This window comes from Ischnura elegans, chromosome 11, assembly GCF_921293095.1.
Source record: "Ischnura elegans chromosome 11, ioIscEleg1.1, whole genome shotgun sequence".
Taxonomy (NCBI): Eukaryota; Metazoa; Arthropoda; class Insecta; order Odonata; family Coenagrionidae; genus Ischnura; species Ischnura elegans.
In genome coordinates this window covers 98,708,929-98,728,187 of record NC_060256.1, presented here as the reverse complement: position 1 = coordinate 98,728,187, position 19,259 = coordinate 98,708,929, and the positions used below count along the sequence as shown (strand labels likewise).

Here is a 19,259-nt window from a genome sequence, read left to right as displayed (position 1 = left end):
TAATGCGGTCTCCGAGAGCCTCGCATTCACCGGCGTTTTCAACTCCGGCAACGGGTGACCTATTCGAAGGCATCCTATCACTATCGCAACTTTGGATTTCAGAAAAGCTTACCTGACGGGAGATACGCTTAATAGATATTTGAGAGAGTAAAACAAACCGATAAACTTACTAGCTTGTCTCTTTTTAATAGATATTTACGCTTAATAGATATTTGAAAGAGAGTAAAACAAACCGATAAACTTACTAACTTGTCTCTTTTTAAACGTAAATAAGGGAATGTAGTTACCTGGATATGGATTAAATCGATTAATGGGTTTAAAACTAGAAAACTATATAGTTCCAAAGAAGACTAATTAACGAAATTAAGATATAACTTAACGTGGGACAAATAGATTAACGATAATAATCAACAAGAGAGCAAAGACGAAACTAACTAGCTAAAATATAAATTCCCCTCAATATGATCCCCACGAAAGAGCAAAGCTATAAAAGGGTGATAGACTAACAAAAATGTATAAATAAGGGTAAATAAGTAATAAAAGTACTAACAACAATATATAAATACGCGTAAATAGACTTTAAATAAATAAGTATTAATAGACTTTGGATAAATAAGTAAAAAGAGTATATGAGTCCTTGAGATAAAAGTGTGATCAGTTGCAATGCGTTTGGTGAAAGTATATCCTAACACATGAAAAACGCTAACAAGGCAAAAATATCAAAACCGCACTCGAAAATGCAATGGAAAATAACTGAAGAAGAAAAAGGTCAACCTCCTACCCTCTAAATAGTCACTCGAGTTAACCGAAAGTGGAAGAAACGGATTAGCAAAAGGGATTGATAGCAGGGGGGGAGGTGTGCCTAGCTCTTCAAGGACGCAGGTGTTGTTTTGAGAGGGCTAGGAGTGAAGGGGTGAGTCAATGACTAACAACAAGAGGGACGGAAGAAACTACCTGTGTTTCAAGGGGAGATATGTGCTAAAATGACCACTACTGGAGAACGGAACGAGAGTTTTCAAGATCACAATGAGAGTGCTGCGCTACGAAAATTACAATAAAAATCCTAACAGTCAAAATAGACCTCAAAACAACGGTAAAACAAATAATATATGAAGAGCTTTATAACAGAAAAAATATATTAAAACAATATGTATATATATCGTTAGCCTATAATAAGAATTAAGAGTTAGGATTACACACCTGATGTAAAAGAAAGAGGGCAACTATCACAAAATTACTTAAATAATATTAAGACACTATTCCGATAGAAAAATTAAATCTAAAGCAGCCAAATATATATTCTACTTAACGACCGTAACACCAGATTAGTAAAGGCGCAGCGACACAAATAAAGATAACGTGCAAATAACTATGCAATAAATAATACTAAAGGGAAGAGAAAAATTTGAGATATACGTAAGTCTTCTACTTATCACTACTAGCAGATACTCGATAATCACGTCGCAGGAACCGGGATCAAACAAAATCAGGATATTCACTCACTCGCACACACCACACACAAAACCCACACCAACTAACAATTAATATTGCACCCCTATATTAAAACTAAGACTAATTTAAATATCCTACGCTAATAAACAAATAAGCTACGACAATATATGTCACTGCACTATATTGCACAAGCAGCAAGACCCAAGCAAGCAGCAGCAAGCGCAGGTAGCAAGTGCAGGTAGTCAGGTGGCCCTGGGGAGCGCGCAAGGGATGCGTCCGTTCCGGTCAGGAGCTGGAGGCAGAATGAATGAAAGGCTAAAGGTGAGATGCATCACAAACTATTACGGATGTAAATTGGAAGAATGTTATAAGTGTGAAATGGCTTGCATGATGACAACTTTCGTCAAACCGTTGAAAGACGATAATGGATCTAAAGGCTGGTTTAGGAACCCTCTTTTGCCATTTCGGCGATCCTTTCCATCTTAATCCTCTTTTTCCCAAACCATCCTTTTTCTGTCCTCGGCCTTCATAAGTCTTCTGCAAATGTTCGGTGAGCAGTAACAGTCTGCCTTATGATGCCGTAGTAATTGTGAAAACAGTTGTGTGCTCAAACTAAAAAATACGGTGGATGCACTGAGTGGGCACTGATATTAATAACCATAATTCTATGGAAGACTGATCTGGTGCTTTCCCGGCGAATTAACTCTAACAGCCACTCATGGGTTTCCAACCGCATGAGATTTTATCATGCCATTTGAATTGTCTATCTCACCCGCTTGAAAACACGGAAGAAATGAACTTGCGACCCGAATTCCGCTGCTAGCGTCCTCTACGCATGGCAGGGACGGATTGAAACAAGTGAAGGTGGTGCTGCGCTGACCAGTTCCGGCACACTCGCCCATCACCGATGCTTCGTCCGCGCAGCGCGACCCGCGTTTGCTTTGTTTGTCGCGTCACACGTGTGTGTGTGTGTGTGGGTGCGACTTATTGCCGTAATTGTGATGCGGCGCGCTCCCGGCATTTGTTAGTCGTCCGTCCCGGTCGCTGTCTCCAACGAGCGCGTAATAATCAGTCAGGGAATACGTTCCCACAATCCATCGCGGGGGTGCGACGCGTGGCTTAACTCACTTGCCACGGCTCAATTCCCTGTGTAATGCGAGCGGCTGTGGTGGGGGGAGGAGGGTGGGTAATTATAAAGGTGGGACTGGGGTGTTTGCCAAGATTGAATCTGCAGAGTGCCTCGCTACTACGTCTGCGGTTGCTATCCGACCCCACCGAACGAAACCTCCAAGTAATGCATGAAACAACAGACTGGACAATCCCTTCATTTGCTTCAGCCACCGACGAACGGATCTCCGATAAAAATAATGCGGAGTGTGAGAACCGGTGTTTACGAATTTTCTAAGCTTCGTTAATTTGCGACAATCAACATTCTGAACAACTTTAGGTTAATTTGACATTAAAATTTTCTTAAGATAAGGTAATGGTTGTAAAATGTTACAATAAATGCCAATATTATAATCCCTGCTCTTATAGGGATGAAGTTGAGGCGTGGCAAGCGGAAATCAGGATAGTGTAACGTCTTTAAACTGTTTCTAATTGAGGGAGAAATCGACGTACTCGTTGCTTTTTTAGACATAGTTACAACATATCGTGATAAAGAGGCTCTCACAATCCTATTATGTTATAAAAGAGGAATGCACAATGAAAATAAAAAAATATTAGCGGAGAGGTTACTTCAACCAAATACTTTTTTCATGGCATGTTTATGAAGTTTTAAATAGTTAGATGGCATCCATTTATGCTAAAGTTACATTATTGCATTATTAAACAATGAATTCGTCCACATTTATGAGTTGACCAAAGCGACAATTTCTTCAAACTAACGTAATTTTACGTCTGCCACAGCTCTTATTCTTTACGATATTTATTAATTTCTTTCTCTGCCGGTTTCCTGTGAAGTGCGATAAATAAGTTTTACAAAAATAAATGAATTTGTTTACGATATTTGTTACTACTGTAAATATCAAGAGATAAAAGCTGATGAGAGGTCATTGATGAGGTACAAGTTCTTCGTTGTATGATAAATATGCTGGTATGTTATAACTTCTAAAATATGAAATAAAATATATAAAATAGCTCTGGCTATACAAAGACGAACTGTATTTATTGGAATTGAATACATGAGAATATTGGTCTCACCATTTTTCCACATATTTCTTTCCCATTTCTGTCGACAATTATTCTTTGAAGTGGTGTAAACAAAGTTCATTGTTGAGTTGTACTTAAGTCTCTGCAAATTTTCCCTCGTATAACTCGCTTATTCCAACTTTAAAGTATAATTTTCTCAGTCTTGAGTAAATTGAACTCTTGGAACAAGACGGTAACTACGAAGCACACGAGAGGATCGTTTTTTGTGTTTGACAAGACGCATTTTTTAATGAACGAAAGAACGAACGAAAAAATGAGAGAACAAACCATCTTATGTACGGTAAATCCTAAAGTGCTTTACTGTGACCTTTTTTAGTGGATTAAACTCAACCCTGAACTCGGATTCTTCAGTCAGATAGACAGGGCGGAGGAGATTGCAATCGCTAAGTAGAGAGTATGAACACTCTTTGACAATCTTTTTAGGGAACAAAAATTCCCCCTCGTTGAGGAAATAGCAATTTTCTCATCAGTTTCAATGTGACAAATAAGGGATTGAACGCAATAATGTTAAACCAACTGATAATATGCATGTGATACTCAGTGAAAACCTTGAGGTTATTGATGCACTCATTTTTTAAACATTTATTTGAATTATTTGAAAAATCTTTTATCAAATTTTATCATGATTAATTCATTCCTTACAAAATTATTTAGAAATTTTAAGATTGAGGTGCAAAATGATGTTTCCTGTCGACTAACCATAAAATGAAATACTGGTTTTCTGTTGCCGCTGGGCATCCGTGACGTCTCCCAATATTTTTGCCAATCCCTTTCCTTGTTTGCTTCCAGATGCGCCCGTCCCGACGGTAACCATGGGTCCGATGGTGGATCCCGACAACCTGAAGGAAGGCGACACCATATACCTCCGCTGCGGCGTCTGGGCTAACCCGCCCGCCAACTTCACCGCCTGGTATCACCAGGTAAGCGACACCATTCCGTTTTTCCTCACCAAAGAGAGGCCAACATGAAAAAAGAAATTGCACGAATGGGTCGCTCTTTCATTGCCGATAAAGGCTAGTCTATGGAAAATGTAAAATAACCCATATTTTTCCCGTTTTTCCATACATTCCCTAATTCTCGACATATTCGCAAATAAGTTGATACGTCACGAAATCCAGGTGGGTGGTGAACCGCTTCTCCAATAATCTTCCCTGTTGCGCATCGGCCTCGGATGATTTGTTGCTTTTCACGCTCTTTTGGGTGACGGTGAAAGGTATACTGCAACTTTCACATTTTCCATGTTTTATCTTGAATGAAGGCTGAATGTGCAGGATTTTTTCTCTTAGAGTAAGGCGCCATACTTATTTAAGCATGGGCAGAGGGTGGATGACGTCACCAATTCGATACCAACGCATCGCAAACGTCTCACTGGCAACGTGGTATTATTTTACGTGGCTTAGATACCGATATCTCCACCGCATAAACGCTCAACAATCGCTCACCGAATCAAATCCGCTCATCTTGTTAGCCCTTACAGTACTAGATGAGCGGATTGGATTCGGTGGGCGATTGTTGAGCGTTTATGCAGTGGAGGTATCTATACGACTAGCGAACAGTAAACTATTGATGTGCATTTTGGTGCTGAGAAAATCATTTAAGGGAAGGTCATTGGTCTTCCAGAGATGAGTAAGATTAAAAATATTCTGATGGACGTTGTATTTCATTTTGGTATTATCTTAATTCTTCCTCCGTGCTAATTGATGCATAAGTTTCCCACGTCACGTGATATATGTGTGATGAGTACGCGTGTGTTACCGAAGATGTACGGCTACCCGTGCTCCGCAAATCTTCGCTCGCGAAGTTTTTCCTCCGCATCGTATCCTTCCCTTCCATCTGCCGAAATTATTTGTATGAAAAGCGATTTGGGGCCTGAGCGACGGACTCCACATCTTTTTTTTTCATTTAAAATCCCCGCCACATTCCTCTCTCCTCCAGATTCTGTATTTATCTTGTTCCCTTGGCGACCTCCTTTTTATATCATTGAATGGGGAAATAAGTTTTTGCGTGAATAAATTACCGCTTCCGTATCAAGGAAGGGTCTGCGTTTTCACTTGCAATTAATATATATGTAAATTCGTCTCTTCTATCGGCGGTGGGAGGGTGGAGACCTCTCTTTTTATCATCGCAGCAGCAGCAGTTGAGAGGGGTCTCAGGCGTTATGTTAGCCGCGACAAAGGGCATTCATGCCGTGATTATTATTTCCTTCAATATTATTTCTACCCAGTGTTTTCTTTTTTCTCTTATTTGAGGACGGGCGAGTGAGTATGATGAGCCTTCTCGTCTGCAATAACCTCGCTCGATTCCGAGGGCCTCTCCATCCCTTTTCCTCCTGAATTGAAGAATAGTTCGGAGGGCTGAGTGAGGAGCCCACCTTCATTAAGCTCATCCACCTCTCTTCTCCATTTTTCTCTCGCTGCCTCGAAATTAAACTTTTCACGCGTTCATCAAATATCCGTGCGAACTTTGCAACTGTGAGTATTGTGAGACGAGGATGTGAAGATAATGTTGGAGTGAATGGGTCGCCTTTTTCTGAAGAGATGTTCTTTAATGCATACATTTACTATTTTCACCGTGAATGATATTGCAAACCACAACCGGGGACGTTTTCAGTACTGTCATCAAGCATAAAAAAATTCATATGAGAAAATACTGGGGTGAATTTTTGAGTTCTGAGATACAAGCAAATGTTGGCTAAGGTTAAATCTATTATTATTATTATAGTATTCTTCCGATTAAGGTAGGCATCAACTCACTGCAAGGCCTACTCCCTTTCTTTCTACCTAAAAATCCTATTCTCTTCCTTCCCCTCCCTCGTTTAACCACAAATACAGTTTTCAACATCCCCTCCCCTCCAAGTACCTACTCGCTCCATCCAAATCCTCTGTCTCTATGCGCCTTGATAATTTCAAAGCGTTAGCCTTGGTCTCAAGCTAGTAAATCGTCAATAAAATCAATGAAGGAGCGGAGGTAATTGTACTCTTAAAGAATAAAGTCGCATTGTCACACCATAACACTTTGCAAAGCAGATTGGGGATTTGAGGGGATGGTTTTTCTTTGTAGATGTATTTCTTAGAGGAAATAAGAAAGGTGGTCGGGTATTTATAAGAATACACTGATACTTTGCCAACATACGGATGGGACGAAAGAGTTTTCGCGATAGAAATTTTTCCCCGGGATCGGAGAGGCAGTGGAAAGCATCCATAAAGTCGGCACCTGGATTGGGAGACGCGACCCAAACCAACAGCCAACAGAGGCCTCACCCACCCTCTTGCCTCCTTTTCCTCCCTCTCTAGACAACCTCTCTCTCTCCTTTTTTGCCTCGGCACTCGAAGGGAAAGCCATTAAAAAGGAGTGGGAAGGGCGTGTTTATACGCCTGCTCTAAAGGGATGAGCGCTTTCCTCGAACGCCGATCTCAGATAGAAGTGTAATATTCGTGGCTCCTTCTTTCACCCCCCTCACGGCCCCTCAGAAAAGGGCTCAACAATGAATCATCGGCCTGCGTAGGGAAGCTCTTTTATGGACTTGGCCAAAAGTTTATTCCTCTCGCTTGAAGATCCACCGTTCAGAGCACCCTTCGGACATTAACCAGGAGTCTGAAGCAGCAACCTACTTATTTAGTGCTTCTAGCGATCTATTGGAGGCAAAGCAAGTGAAGATACCTCAGAAATTGTCGTCATGTTTTCAATTGAATGTAGCCATTCCTGCAAGGTGGTTTCTGTTCAGCGATTCGATTCCAATTTTTAGCGGAGGGGAAACTTTTGCTTAATTAAAATAATTACGTTATAAGCAAGCTTTGATTTTTGGGTGTTTTCCCTCACGTGGTGGAGGCTTTCTGAGAGTTTATTGCAGGTAAATCAGAAGCTGATCCACTCCGAGGAAGTCTACATGCAAGTGAGGGGAAGCAGTGGTACAAGTGGTGCGAAAATTCGCGCAAAACACCCAAAGTTTATTTTTAATCCATGGCCCGAGAAAAATTCTTTCAATCCGTAATTGTATTGTTATTATTGATGATACACCCTTGATTTTCGAAATACCGACTTCCAAAAATACTGCGAAGTGTATTTTAAAATCTATCAGCTAGCAAAACGTACGGTATGAGACGTAATGAGAGAAGTAATTGGCGTCATTTTGCTGATTGTCAATATAAAATATTTAAAAAATTATTTTTGGGTAAAGATGTAGTCTACAGCATTAACTAAGTCAAGGCCTAGGTGCCTCAATATTTACTGTTATATTTCCAAATTACTTCTCAAAGTATTTGTTAATATTATATTTATACATTGATGATTGATAATTACAACTCGCATTTTTTAAGAGTTTATGAACAAATGTGCATTTTTATAAAATTATTTCTTTGAAGTGTTTGTCAACTTGTGACCTAATTGTAAGTTAAAAGATGTATCTTGAGGCCTACGGTAGACTTCCTTAATATTGTTTCAAAATTGCTCTTAAAAGACAAATTTATATTGAAATTCTAATTATTTCAGGCTTTGATATTTAAGCATTGTAGTGTTGAGAGCACAGTAACTTTAAGTCCAATTTCTGTAAAAATGAAAGTGAAAAAGAATTAATGAGGTAAATACATTCGTATATTCGGTGGAAGACGCAGTAATTTCTTTTAATCCTTTTCAAGATGAAATATAAGACAGGTATTCGTCCGCTTACTTCAATTTAAGGAGGATTTTTTTCAACGATTAGTTCAAGTTCAAATAAAATTTAAAAAAGGTTCTACATTTAATATCGCAGGTTCAAGGAACCGTTTCTTATTTCAAGAAAATAAAAGTCTAATGGAATAATTTGATATAATTTGCACTGGCAATGAAGTCAAATAGCCGCTTTAAATAACCAACTTTCTTGGCCCAAAATTATCCGGTAGAATTGAAAACTTCTTTTCATCGGATGCCATGAGATGAAATTGGTTTGTTAACTGGATTGCTTATAACTCTAGAAGGCAATGAACGCTATCGACGATAGTAAAAGGAATTGTAATAAATAATAAGCATAGGATAAATGTTGGATAGTATTAAAATATTAGGAAGGTATGCTGAATTTGAGTGAAAGAAAATAAGATTCCTATAAGGTACAGTTGCTATTTGTGACAGAGAATATTGATGACATCAAAAAATTGATGTAAGTATAGAGATTGGAATCAATATGATTTTGCGTATCCAGAAATATATTCTCGTTAAATGTAGCTAAGACTCCAATTAAACATATGTAAAATATACCCAGAGAAGAAAGAACATGATGTAACGTAGCTATCAAGGAACACACAATTGGCAAATGTTTAAAAAAGATAGCAAGAGTGTCGTGAAGTAGTGTGACGGTGGCCTTAAGAGAACTACTGAAAAAGAATTCAAATTAAATGTTGCATCATTCTCTGCGATACTTTGAATGATAAAGTGCCAAAGAAAGCTTAAAACATTGTGTTGAAGATGGTCATGTCACAATGGATGGATGACAATGGTGGGTTATGGAAGCGAGAGGAATAAACCGCCGCGGCTCTTCCCAGAACGAGGAGCCGCTTTTCAGAATATTCTCGGAAGAATAGCACTTTTATGTCGTGCAAGCGCAAATGACGCTCAGGTGACGTAAAGTAGGCTCAACCACCATGACACTCGTAAACTGTTCCGTGCATGAACCGCTGAGGCTCTTTCTTTGCGCACATCTTTGCCGATGAAAAGCGTGGAGGCAGCCGATTTACAAGGCTATAGCTTGTTTCTCTTTGGCCAAAATGCAGGCGATAAATTTTTGCTGCCGCTGTTCCATGAATCAGATGCTGTCTTGCGTATTTTTTATCGTATTTTTCGCGGATAGCGGAGGTATTGAGATACGGTCGCAAAATTTCTCATAGTGGTTGTTAACTTCAAAACTCATATTTCGAGGTTCATTCACGTGAGCAAGGGACCTGGTTGACAGCATCGAAAGTTTAACGCCATCGCACGAGGCCGGGAAACATATAACTACGTCCATTTGAGTCTATAATAGTGCATCATAAAATTAGAGCGATAGCTGGATGCATACCAAAGCAAATTTTTTAGAGGCTTTAAATTAGAGCTTTTTAAATTTTTTAGTTTGATAGAAATTTTTATGATATTTCTTTAGTCTCTCATTTCTTCAAAAGCCTCTACACAGGCTTCGCAGCAATGACTTTATCAATGATAGATTTTTTTTAATGCAAGAGGAAATATTGGACAACTAAAGTTTGAAGGAATGGGTGATAACTTGAATCTAAAACTTATATGTCACCATTTTTCCTACGTTTTTCAATAGCCCTTTGCGTATGAATGTTTTGATGAGATTTCTATCATTGATTCATTGGAGTGCCTAAACTTTTCCCCACGTTGCACCTGAAGTTCAAGTATTTCTTTCCCTTGTGGCCATCACTTCCAGTTTAAATTAAAAAATGTGAAAAGAATTGAATTGGCTCAAAGTACTCGGAATAATGGAGCAAAGTGGTTGTGTTCAGCTGCAGTGATGTCACTACCCATATCCGCCTCCGTCGCCTCCACTGACCCTTCCGATTTCACACTCCACGAGGCTAAGCAACTATTCCATTCCACCTGTTTGCCGCCCACTGTTTCCGTGCTGCGACATCGTGTATGTGGCTGAAATGCATTTTTGAGGTGTACCAAAAATGTTACTCACACCGCAATTGTTCGAGCTAGCATGTAATCACTCCCTTGACATCCATTTTTAGAATATATGTGAAGGAGTTGGAAGAAAGCATTTTTGCACATTTTTAATTTTCTAATCTCACACCACTATTATGCAATTCTAAGAAATTTGAATTTTACACTGTTGATTTTTTTATTAAAGCGATGATTTGGGTGATAGCACAAGCTGAAGCGATTAATGTTACTCGTCTTTTTGATAGGTTTAAGGCCATTCTATCGGTACGTAAATTATGCTTCAGGACTGACGAAGCCTTTGAGAGAAAGCTGTTTATTTCATGATCTTATTAGTGTTTCTCTTCTTGAGGGTCGGCGCTACATACGTCATATCCATTCGATAAAGATTGTTCAACGAGTCTTGAACTGGATTTGACAAGAATTTGGTAGTGCGAAACCGACTATAAACCTCTCTCTCCTTGAAGATAACGCAGCGAGAAACTAATGATACGACAGCTTCTACCGTTGTAATCATTTTTGGGAACTTAGTGTAAGAAGCAAATACGTGGCAGCCAGTTATAACGCGCTCATAAAAAGAAGCTGATCGATTTAGATACTTTTCAAGTTAGTGTAGTATAGTGAAAACGTCCGTCACTATTTATAACTCTTTATAATGGAGTAGGTGATTTATTTTTATTTAATAATTGAATCATCTACAGTTATCGGCCGTATAATTATTATTGACGTTTATTTTATATCTCTTCCATATTTATCAATGTTTTTCCGTACTTTTTGCCTTGATTGGATTAATATTTGTGATCGTAAGTAACATTTTTTTAAACATGTACCTAAATACACCTCAAAGCTTGAAAAAGAGGTTTTTTTAAATAATATATCCTTAAATTGCTCTTCAAAGCTCAACGGTACACTTTTATTTCGAATTTATCATCTTTTTCTCATTTGCTAATTCTTCGAGAGACAAGATCTCAAGTTTTTCCTCTGCTGGATCGAGCGTATCTTTTCCAACTGCGTCCATTAATGAATCAAGGTATCGTTTCGTGGGACAATCTTTTCTGATATTCGCCTTTTAATACGCGTCACATTTTCTTCGACTCTGGAGCCGAGGAGTGAGTCAAAGGAGAGAGCGTTTGATTTCAAAGGCGCGAACCCGCCCGAGTACTCTTGCCGATGAGACGACAGCAGCTTTCCTTTAATCAACTATCAAACATTTCTCGTCATACTCGCTCAACGATGTGCCCATCATTTCTCGTTTGTTTCTTCTTTGTCGCCGAAAAGTTGGATCTAGTATTATGGCAGCAGAGCGGAAGGGGGTAAGCGCATTTTCGCCTGAAATACTAATGAGTGTCCTATGAGGTGGCAATACTTCCACTCGGAGGACTTTATCTTTCCCGTGCTATCTTTGTGCTGCAGAAATTAGCTCATCTTTTCTTAATTGGGTTAGAGATTCTTCTTTATCGCCGCGTCTCGCTTCGCCAAATCCTAATTACGGTTAATTCGATCAGTTGGTGCATTTCTCTGCGAATGGCGAATGAGTAAAAATTTTAGGGCCATCAAAAGATCTTTTTTGTCTGATATTTTTTTTGTGTAGCAAGTAGACTGCACTCTCATCGCTACAGCGTTTCTGAGGAAGGATTTTGAAAATTTTCCTCCACTGTCCTTTAGAGACGATGAGCTTAGCGTCTGCTGTGTCGATTTAACGGATGTGCAATTGCTCAAGGTAAGTTTTAATTCAGGAATGGAAATACTTATTTACGTACTGGAAATCCACTTTTTTAATGTGAAACTTTGATCAGAAGGAGTTGTTATCTGTTTTTAGGAACAAGGAGAAATCTGAGAGGCATTTGATGTGGGAATATCTTCTGTATGGTGTCGGTGGTGGTTTTTTATTCTATTTATTTAACGTAAAAACAGTACTGAGGCTTTTAAATTGAATTATCAACAACAATAAATAAATTCAAAAATATCAAAGAAAAAATAGAGAAAAATAACTATGAAAGCAATGGGGAGAAATAATATGGGAAGGTGCTTTAGTTGAAACTACTGCGTGAGTCAATATATGCCAAGAGTAAGGAAGGAATGTCATAGAAAGTGTTAAATAGGGATGGTGAATGGTAAACAGACTGACAGTTTTCGGGCTGGTTTAAAGTTTCTATAATGCAAGCTGTGTGGGCTGGAATTTGAAGCGAGAAGAAGGAATGGAGATTAGAATGAATGAAAATTCCATTGGTAATTGAGTGAAGAAACTTTAGGTCAGATTACATTTGGCGGCGGGTGAGGGAAGGTAGGCCGAGTGAAATAATTATGTCATCAAGAGAGGAAAGCCAATACTGAGTTTCGCGCTGTTGTAACAAAAATAGTTTGAGTTGAGCTGACCGTTGAGAAGTTATTAGGTGATAGGGGAGGCGGTTAAAGATGTGACAGCTATACTCCAGCATGTGTTGAGCGCATCCAATGAAACAGATTTTAGGGCAGGTGGGTCACCAATGAGAGCCCAAGGGGGGTTCTTCCAGGGCTACAACCACCGTGACGGGACCCAGTACCACCACAACTGATACGCCCGCGCTCCCTGGGAGGGGTTTGGATGGGAAGGAAAAAGGAAAGAGGCGCCGCCGCGGTAGGAGCCCGTCGACGCCTCTGGGATAGGGAAAGGGTTGAAAGGGAGGGACAGGGTAAACACCTTACCGCTATAGAAGCGGAAAGGGCCCACTTACTAGCGAAACCAGGCATCAGCCATTAATGTGCCAACGATTTTGGTGGATTTTCCTATAAATGAGACAAACCCATCTATCAAATCGTCGGATAGAGTAAAAGCAATTGGGTCAGCCCTCTCCTTCCTCCAATATGTTATTCCTACAACTGCCAATCCATATTAGTTGTTGTTTTAATGTGGTCTGCAAAATTTAAATACGGGCAATGATTGACACCTAAGTCAGAGAAGGAAGTAACGGATAGAATGGAGGTGATTGTGATGGCGGAAGGCTGTGGAGATAGCATTTTTCTTTATAATTAAAGAAAAGCAAGCGGACTTACGAAAAATTGATGTGTAGCTGCCGTTTATCGCACAAATTTTAGACCGAGAGAAGAGAGTCTTGCATCTGCTCAGTCACCCATATTTTCGATTTAGCGTTTGCAGTCCTCAGCAGAGAAGGAAAAACTGCTGCCGAAGGAGAGGATTTCACTCACAATATTGTCCCCGCGGTGCGAAATCGTCAGCTAGAGATACAGGAAACATCAACTCTTCAATACACTAGGCCGTCAGTTGGTTCACAAGAATTGTGACAGAAGGGTGATGAAGATTGTGTGAAGGGAAGTGAAATTCAAAGTGTATACATAAACTTGCTATCCGATATTTGGTGGACAATGTCCTCTATTAGCTTGTCTTGACTGCGGTACTAGCACAAATAGCATAGTCAATATTTTCAGGCGTTACTTGGCGAAATTTCGTCAAATTAAATAATATGACTTTGTAAATTTCGCATATTTAATTTCACAGAACCAGACCTAACTGTGTCAGTCAGACCTTGGGAATTTATGAGTTGGTATTTACTGTATCTATACCACTCGAAATCGCATCGCGAGGAAACCGGTCGGGTGAAATTTAGCATGTGGAATTCACAAAGTTATTTTCTTTAACATGAAGCATTCACACCAAGTAACGCCTGAAACTATTCATCGTACTTTTTCTTCTGTTTAGGGAAGGCAAATCTATTCGCCATACGATTGCTTCCTTCCAGGAATCCAGATGAAGTTGCACGGTTGCGTTTCGTCTATTTTAAATAAAGCAAAAAGAAATATTTCCACGTGTCTCATATCAAGCCGTGCCATAATTCCTGAGGAAAATGAAATGAGATTCCACGGATGGAATCCAAAGGAAAGAGGTGTTTGAGCTAATGGACGGACTCTTCGATAAGGCGCCGGGAGAGCAAAGAGACTTGTTATGAGGGGGAAATACATCTGGGGAATGAATGGGAGTTCCATCTGCTGCTGCGTCAGTCAGAACGCGAGGCGAGATCATCTCCCGTGGACTTTCCTCCGAGTCATCCCTTCCACCAGATTAGGGAAAGGCGAGCGAGAGAAGAAGGCAGTGGTGTGGCCTTAGAGATTTCAAATAGAGGCTCAGCATGGACAAGCTCAATTTCCTTTTTAAAAACATATCCCCCCCCTCCCTCTTTCCCTTTCACCATCCACTCCCAACTGAAGATGCCTCAGTCTCCTTTGCAAACCCCCACCTCTTCTTCTGGACCTTAATTTTTACCTCAAGATGTTCTTCTCGCCCCCCTCTTCACACTTATGATGACGTCACTAACACCTTCCTCCTCCACGAAAAATTCTTTCCTTTGTTACAGGATAGAAATTAGGTTCTCTCGATCAATTTCAGCAATTTAACTAGGAGTAAAATCTAATTTGCTCTAAATAAACTGTTCCGAAATATAAAACATAAAACAGAAAATAAAATTCATTATGAAAATTGATAAGGTGAATATAGGAACAAAGATTTTTATTAAATCCTTAACACTGGGAAGCAATGACTTTATGAGAAAATCAATATGCTGTAACTAACAAAAATGTATTTTTGGAGGGAAAAGTGGCTTTTAGCATAAAAATTGAGAGTTTTAGGGGTTTGCAGGCTATTTCAGTCTTTCGAAGGATTTCATTGCTTTATATCATCATGCAAAATTTATAAAAATAATAGATTAGTTGGCTATCTGAAATCGCCATTTCGGGTAAAATGAAAGATAAACTAGCATCTATATTAAAAATTATACTCGGCAGTGGAGAAAACTGTATCAGTAAACCTTTGTACTTCATAAAACGATATAAATTAGGTTTAGTTTCCACAATAATAAATATCCGTCTATCGAAGCGTTTTGCTCATTAATAAGGTTACTGCGGCAAGATGCGTAATACAACAGCTACATTCCGCGGTAAAAGAGTAAGCCCGTCAACCTTTACCAACAATTTCAATGAATTTTATGGAATACATGTGGGGAAATCGGGTACCACTGGAAATATGCTTCAAAAGTAAACTTTTCACCTGCAGTTAAAGAAAATTACAGGAAAGTTAACTAAAGAATTTTACTGGAAATTTGCCAGCCTCCGGCAAAATGTACAGCAATTAAAAAAAGCATGGACGGAAGTTATTGCGTTACCAGTGTTTTTTTTTTCCACCAAACATTGTAGTTGATTTAAAATTATTTGCTCTTCTAAAAGAATTACTACTGTTTTTTTTACGCATTGTGGAATTTTAAACGGGTTTCTAGCGTTAATAACAACAAAGTTAATAAATATAGGTAATAAGACGATAGTCCGGAAGATCGTTATTTTCAACGCTAAAGTTCCGTTTAAAAATTGCTTGGGCACAGAACAAAACGAAGAATTCACTTCAAGGTATAAAAACATAGTAGTAAGAAATAAAACATATCATTGAAAAAACTATTGAAAACGTCACTACTGTTCAGCGGATTCCTGCGGTGAGGATGGTCGCAAATGAGTGGGAGGGTCGGGCTTAATTGCCAAGGAGTGGCCCTAAGGACTCGCTAAGCTGGGTCTCAGGCCGGGCTTGAATGCATCGGACAATTGCTACCTCAGCGGTTACTTCCCTTCCCTCGCGTCGGCCAGAGCCGACGCCCGGTCGTCAACGTTGAAAAATCCGCGACAACTATGCCCGACGCGACGTCAGGTGTTTTGCGTATGAAAATGACCGTCGGCTCCACCCGGCGTCCGACGCGAAAAGTTTAAACAGGCTGTTGAAAGATGAAGCCATAGGATGAAGCTATTCCTTATTTTTGCACGTTTTACCGATTCTTAACATTGATGACACCTAGGTCAATTGATCCCTAAACTCCCTCCAATCTTTTGTAGCTGCAAAAGCCTGAAATACTACGCATTCTCCAATAACAAAAAATGGTTTCTGCTCGCTGTCTGAGTAAATTATTTTACACTCTGAAAAAAATTTAAGACATTAATAAACGAAAGTGAGGGCGAGTTATAACTTGACGTATTTTATTTTAAAGTCATGTGAGCTGCATTTCATATGCGGCTGAGTCTTTCTAACGATATCAGGCCACAACAGCCTGCGTCATAGATTGCGAAAGATATGGAACATGTTTGACACACTCGTTCCTTTTGAATCGAATGTTGCTCGCGGGAGACAAGCTAAATCGACCGCGGAGACACCTCAACACGAGAGAATGGCGTTCCAGAATGAGGAGAAGGGCGTTCGTCCCGAAGAGGAGCGACGACCCAAGTCAACGGTGGCCTCCGTGTTAAGAGGAGAATAAGATGGGGGGGCAGAACACCCCAGAAACCCTCCCCCCCTCAGAAATTCCTCCCCTTCACTCCACCGCCACCCTTCCCTCCTTTCACAGTCGGGAGGAGTAATTAGAAGCCACGGAAAATGAGTTCTCCTTCCGAGTTAATTAAACTCGAAACAAGAACTACTTGCCCAAAAGGGGATTTTCTTCTCTTGAGGCTGCGACTCGGAAAAGAGATGGCGCTCTTGCTGCGGCCGAGGCGGGGATTGATGACGAACGAATGGTGTGGGGCGAAAGATGCCTCTCTCTATGTGGCCTCCCGCTGGCAGCGTAAGATGCCTCACAAAGCAGATGGCTCGTGCCTACTTATAATGCCCAAAATGAACAGACGGCTAGTACCTACTTCAGATGCATCCTTCCACAACAAGTTCGCGGTGTGGAAACATGATTGATAAGGAAATAATTCAATAATAAACAGGTAATATACTGCTATCATATTGAAATAATTCACGTGATTACTAAGAATGTTATCCTAACAATCCTCAGCCAATTGCTTCGTATAGTATGGTTAATAAGTTTGGAATTAGTTAGCAAGATTAAGACCTTATTTACTTGAAGCTTTGATATAGCTTTTGATGGGACAGCAATCGCAAATAAATTAGGGCACCTAAAGTTATCAATGTGCCCTACAAGTAACAACTATGGTGAATTTTATTTGCCATATTTTACTTATTTTTTTTGCCAACATAAAAAACTAAAATTCTTGCGGCCTATTTTTTTCAGGATGAGAATATTTAATGTGAAATAGCTTTAAGGTAATTTTCCACAGAATATATACAGGCATTATTTATATCTGTGTCCAAAAAATAATTTTACTTGCATGTTAGGCTATATTTCTGTGTGTTGGTGCCTTTTTTTTTTTAAAGGCGTGGAAATCCTGGGTTTACAAGGAAGGCTGATGTAAAATAGGAATACCGAAATTTCCCAGCTTTAAAAGTACGACTCTCAGCAAGTTAATAGTAACGACACCATGTAATAAAAATTCTTTGCTTTTGATCTGATTATCGCAAAAAAAAAAACTATTCAATTATAGTTCGAGGGTAAGAAGAATAAATAAAGTGATGAATACGTTTTTCATTTTTGTGTAAAATGTTCTTAATTGAAATCTATAGCATTTTTATTCTAGAATTAAGCAGCAGTTCAAACAATGAAACAGGTAGTACTAGGGTATTGAGAATGATGCGGTAAATATTCTCATCTGTTGCTTTATAGGCGTATAGTTTTATCTTAACCGCGTCATTTAGAAACTCTGTGCTTTTTCTATTTTACCAAATACTTGAACTAGTATTTTCCCCACACCAGGCAATTACGTACTGCAATTTTTACATTCATACATCTGGTCTTGAATGACTTAACTTGGTGCTATTCATTTTACTAAACGATTGTCTTGAAATAGCTCCATTATCGTATCTAGCCATCTCTAATGCACATTACAGAGTCACGCTTTCCTGCAACGGCAGTGATGCACGCGTGACTCCGATTTCCGTGACGCTAATCAGAGTTTATGAGGTGATAATGTCCGCTGCCGATGGATGCCATTTTCCATTACTTGAGATCCATCCGACCACTGAATTCCACCTCCGTAATGGAATCTACCCAGGCGGTGGATGTCCGCGATTTCCTTTCAAATTTTCCTTTTTCACAACAGAAAGCTTCCGTTAATGCATTTTAAAATGAATTACAGATGGGTCTAGTCAATGCAGAGTAAAATTGCCCTTCCTGAGCTAAATATATCACATCTTAAAAATTACGTCGGATTTAAAATTTCAATCCGTATATCTGTTTTATCTTGTCATATTTCTTTCATAACGCTACTTATATTTTTGTTTTGTATCAACAGCTCCTCCTGTATTTAATTTTCAAGATATCTATTGAGATTTTTGGTGAAACAATTTCCTATATTTTGGTGTTCGCGGCGTATCAGCTGTATAAAAGTTTCCCTGGTTTTCCACCGGTTGATGCTTTCCATGTCTCCCAGCGTTTCGAGCAGCGACTTGCTGTTTATCCTCTGGGGATCTTCCGAACGAATAACGGCTCGAATTTCGAAACGGAACGGATTGAATGAATTTCGGAAGATCCCCTGAGGACGAACAACAAGTCGCTGTCTGAAACGTCGGGAGACATGGAAAGCATCAACCGGTGGAAAACCCGAGAAACTTTCCTGCAATTTCCTATTATTTCTCAATTTTTTTCCTCCAAGGATGCTGCACTTGGCATTATAATTATCTATTCTATCTTTTTGAAAGTAAGATTGTGTGCGTGATATTTGCTTGCCAAGCACTTGGTTCTTATTGGCGTACAATCATTGATAAACTGCTACATCACTGACTGACTTATTAAAAATTCCCACGCGTGGTATTTGGAGGAGGCAGTCGATAACTAAGGTCACTTGTGCCATGACGGAATTACTTGGAAGGAATGGTGGAATGAGACCCGGCGTCGGCAATGACCTTAAGGCCGTTTTACACGGGGATTGTCATTGCGCAGGTTAGCACTGATAAGGTCGTTTTACACGGGGCATGGAATTGCGCAGGTTAGAGCTGCATTAATTTTTAAAATGGCGCGGAATTGCGCGGATGCATGAACGAAATTAGAACAGGGGCTATTTTGACGTCTCGCATCCACGCATTCTCGCATGAGTTCTTGCAA

General features: G+C 39.6%; 1 protein-coding gene across 2 annotated transcripts in view; it reads left to right on the top strand.

Annotated features, from left to right (window-relative positions):
• LOC124167583 (nephrin) overlaps window positions 1-19,259 on the top strand; it is a 952,155-nt gene that overhangs the window by 739,532 nt on the left and 193,364 nt on the right. For both annotated transcript variants that reach the window (XM_046545557.1, XM_046545556.1), the window contains exon 8: window positions 4,453-4,583. In XM_046545557.1, the coding sequence (XP_046401513.1) occupies window positions 4,453-4,583 (131 nt within the window). The remainder of the gene's footprint in view (window positions 1-4,452; window positions 4,584-19,259) is intronic.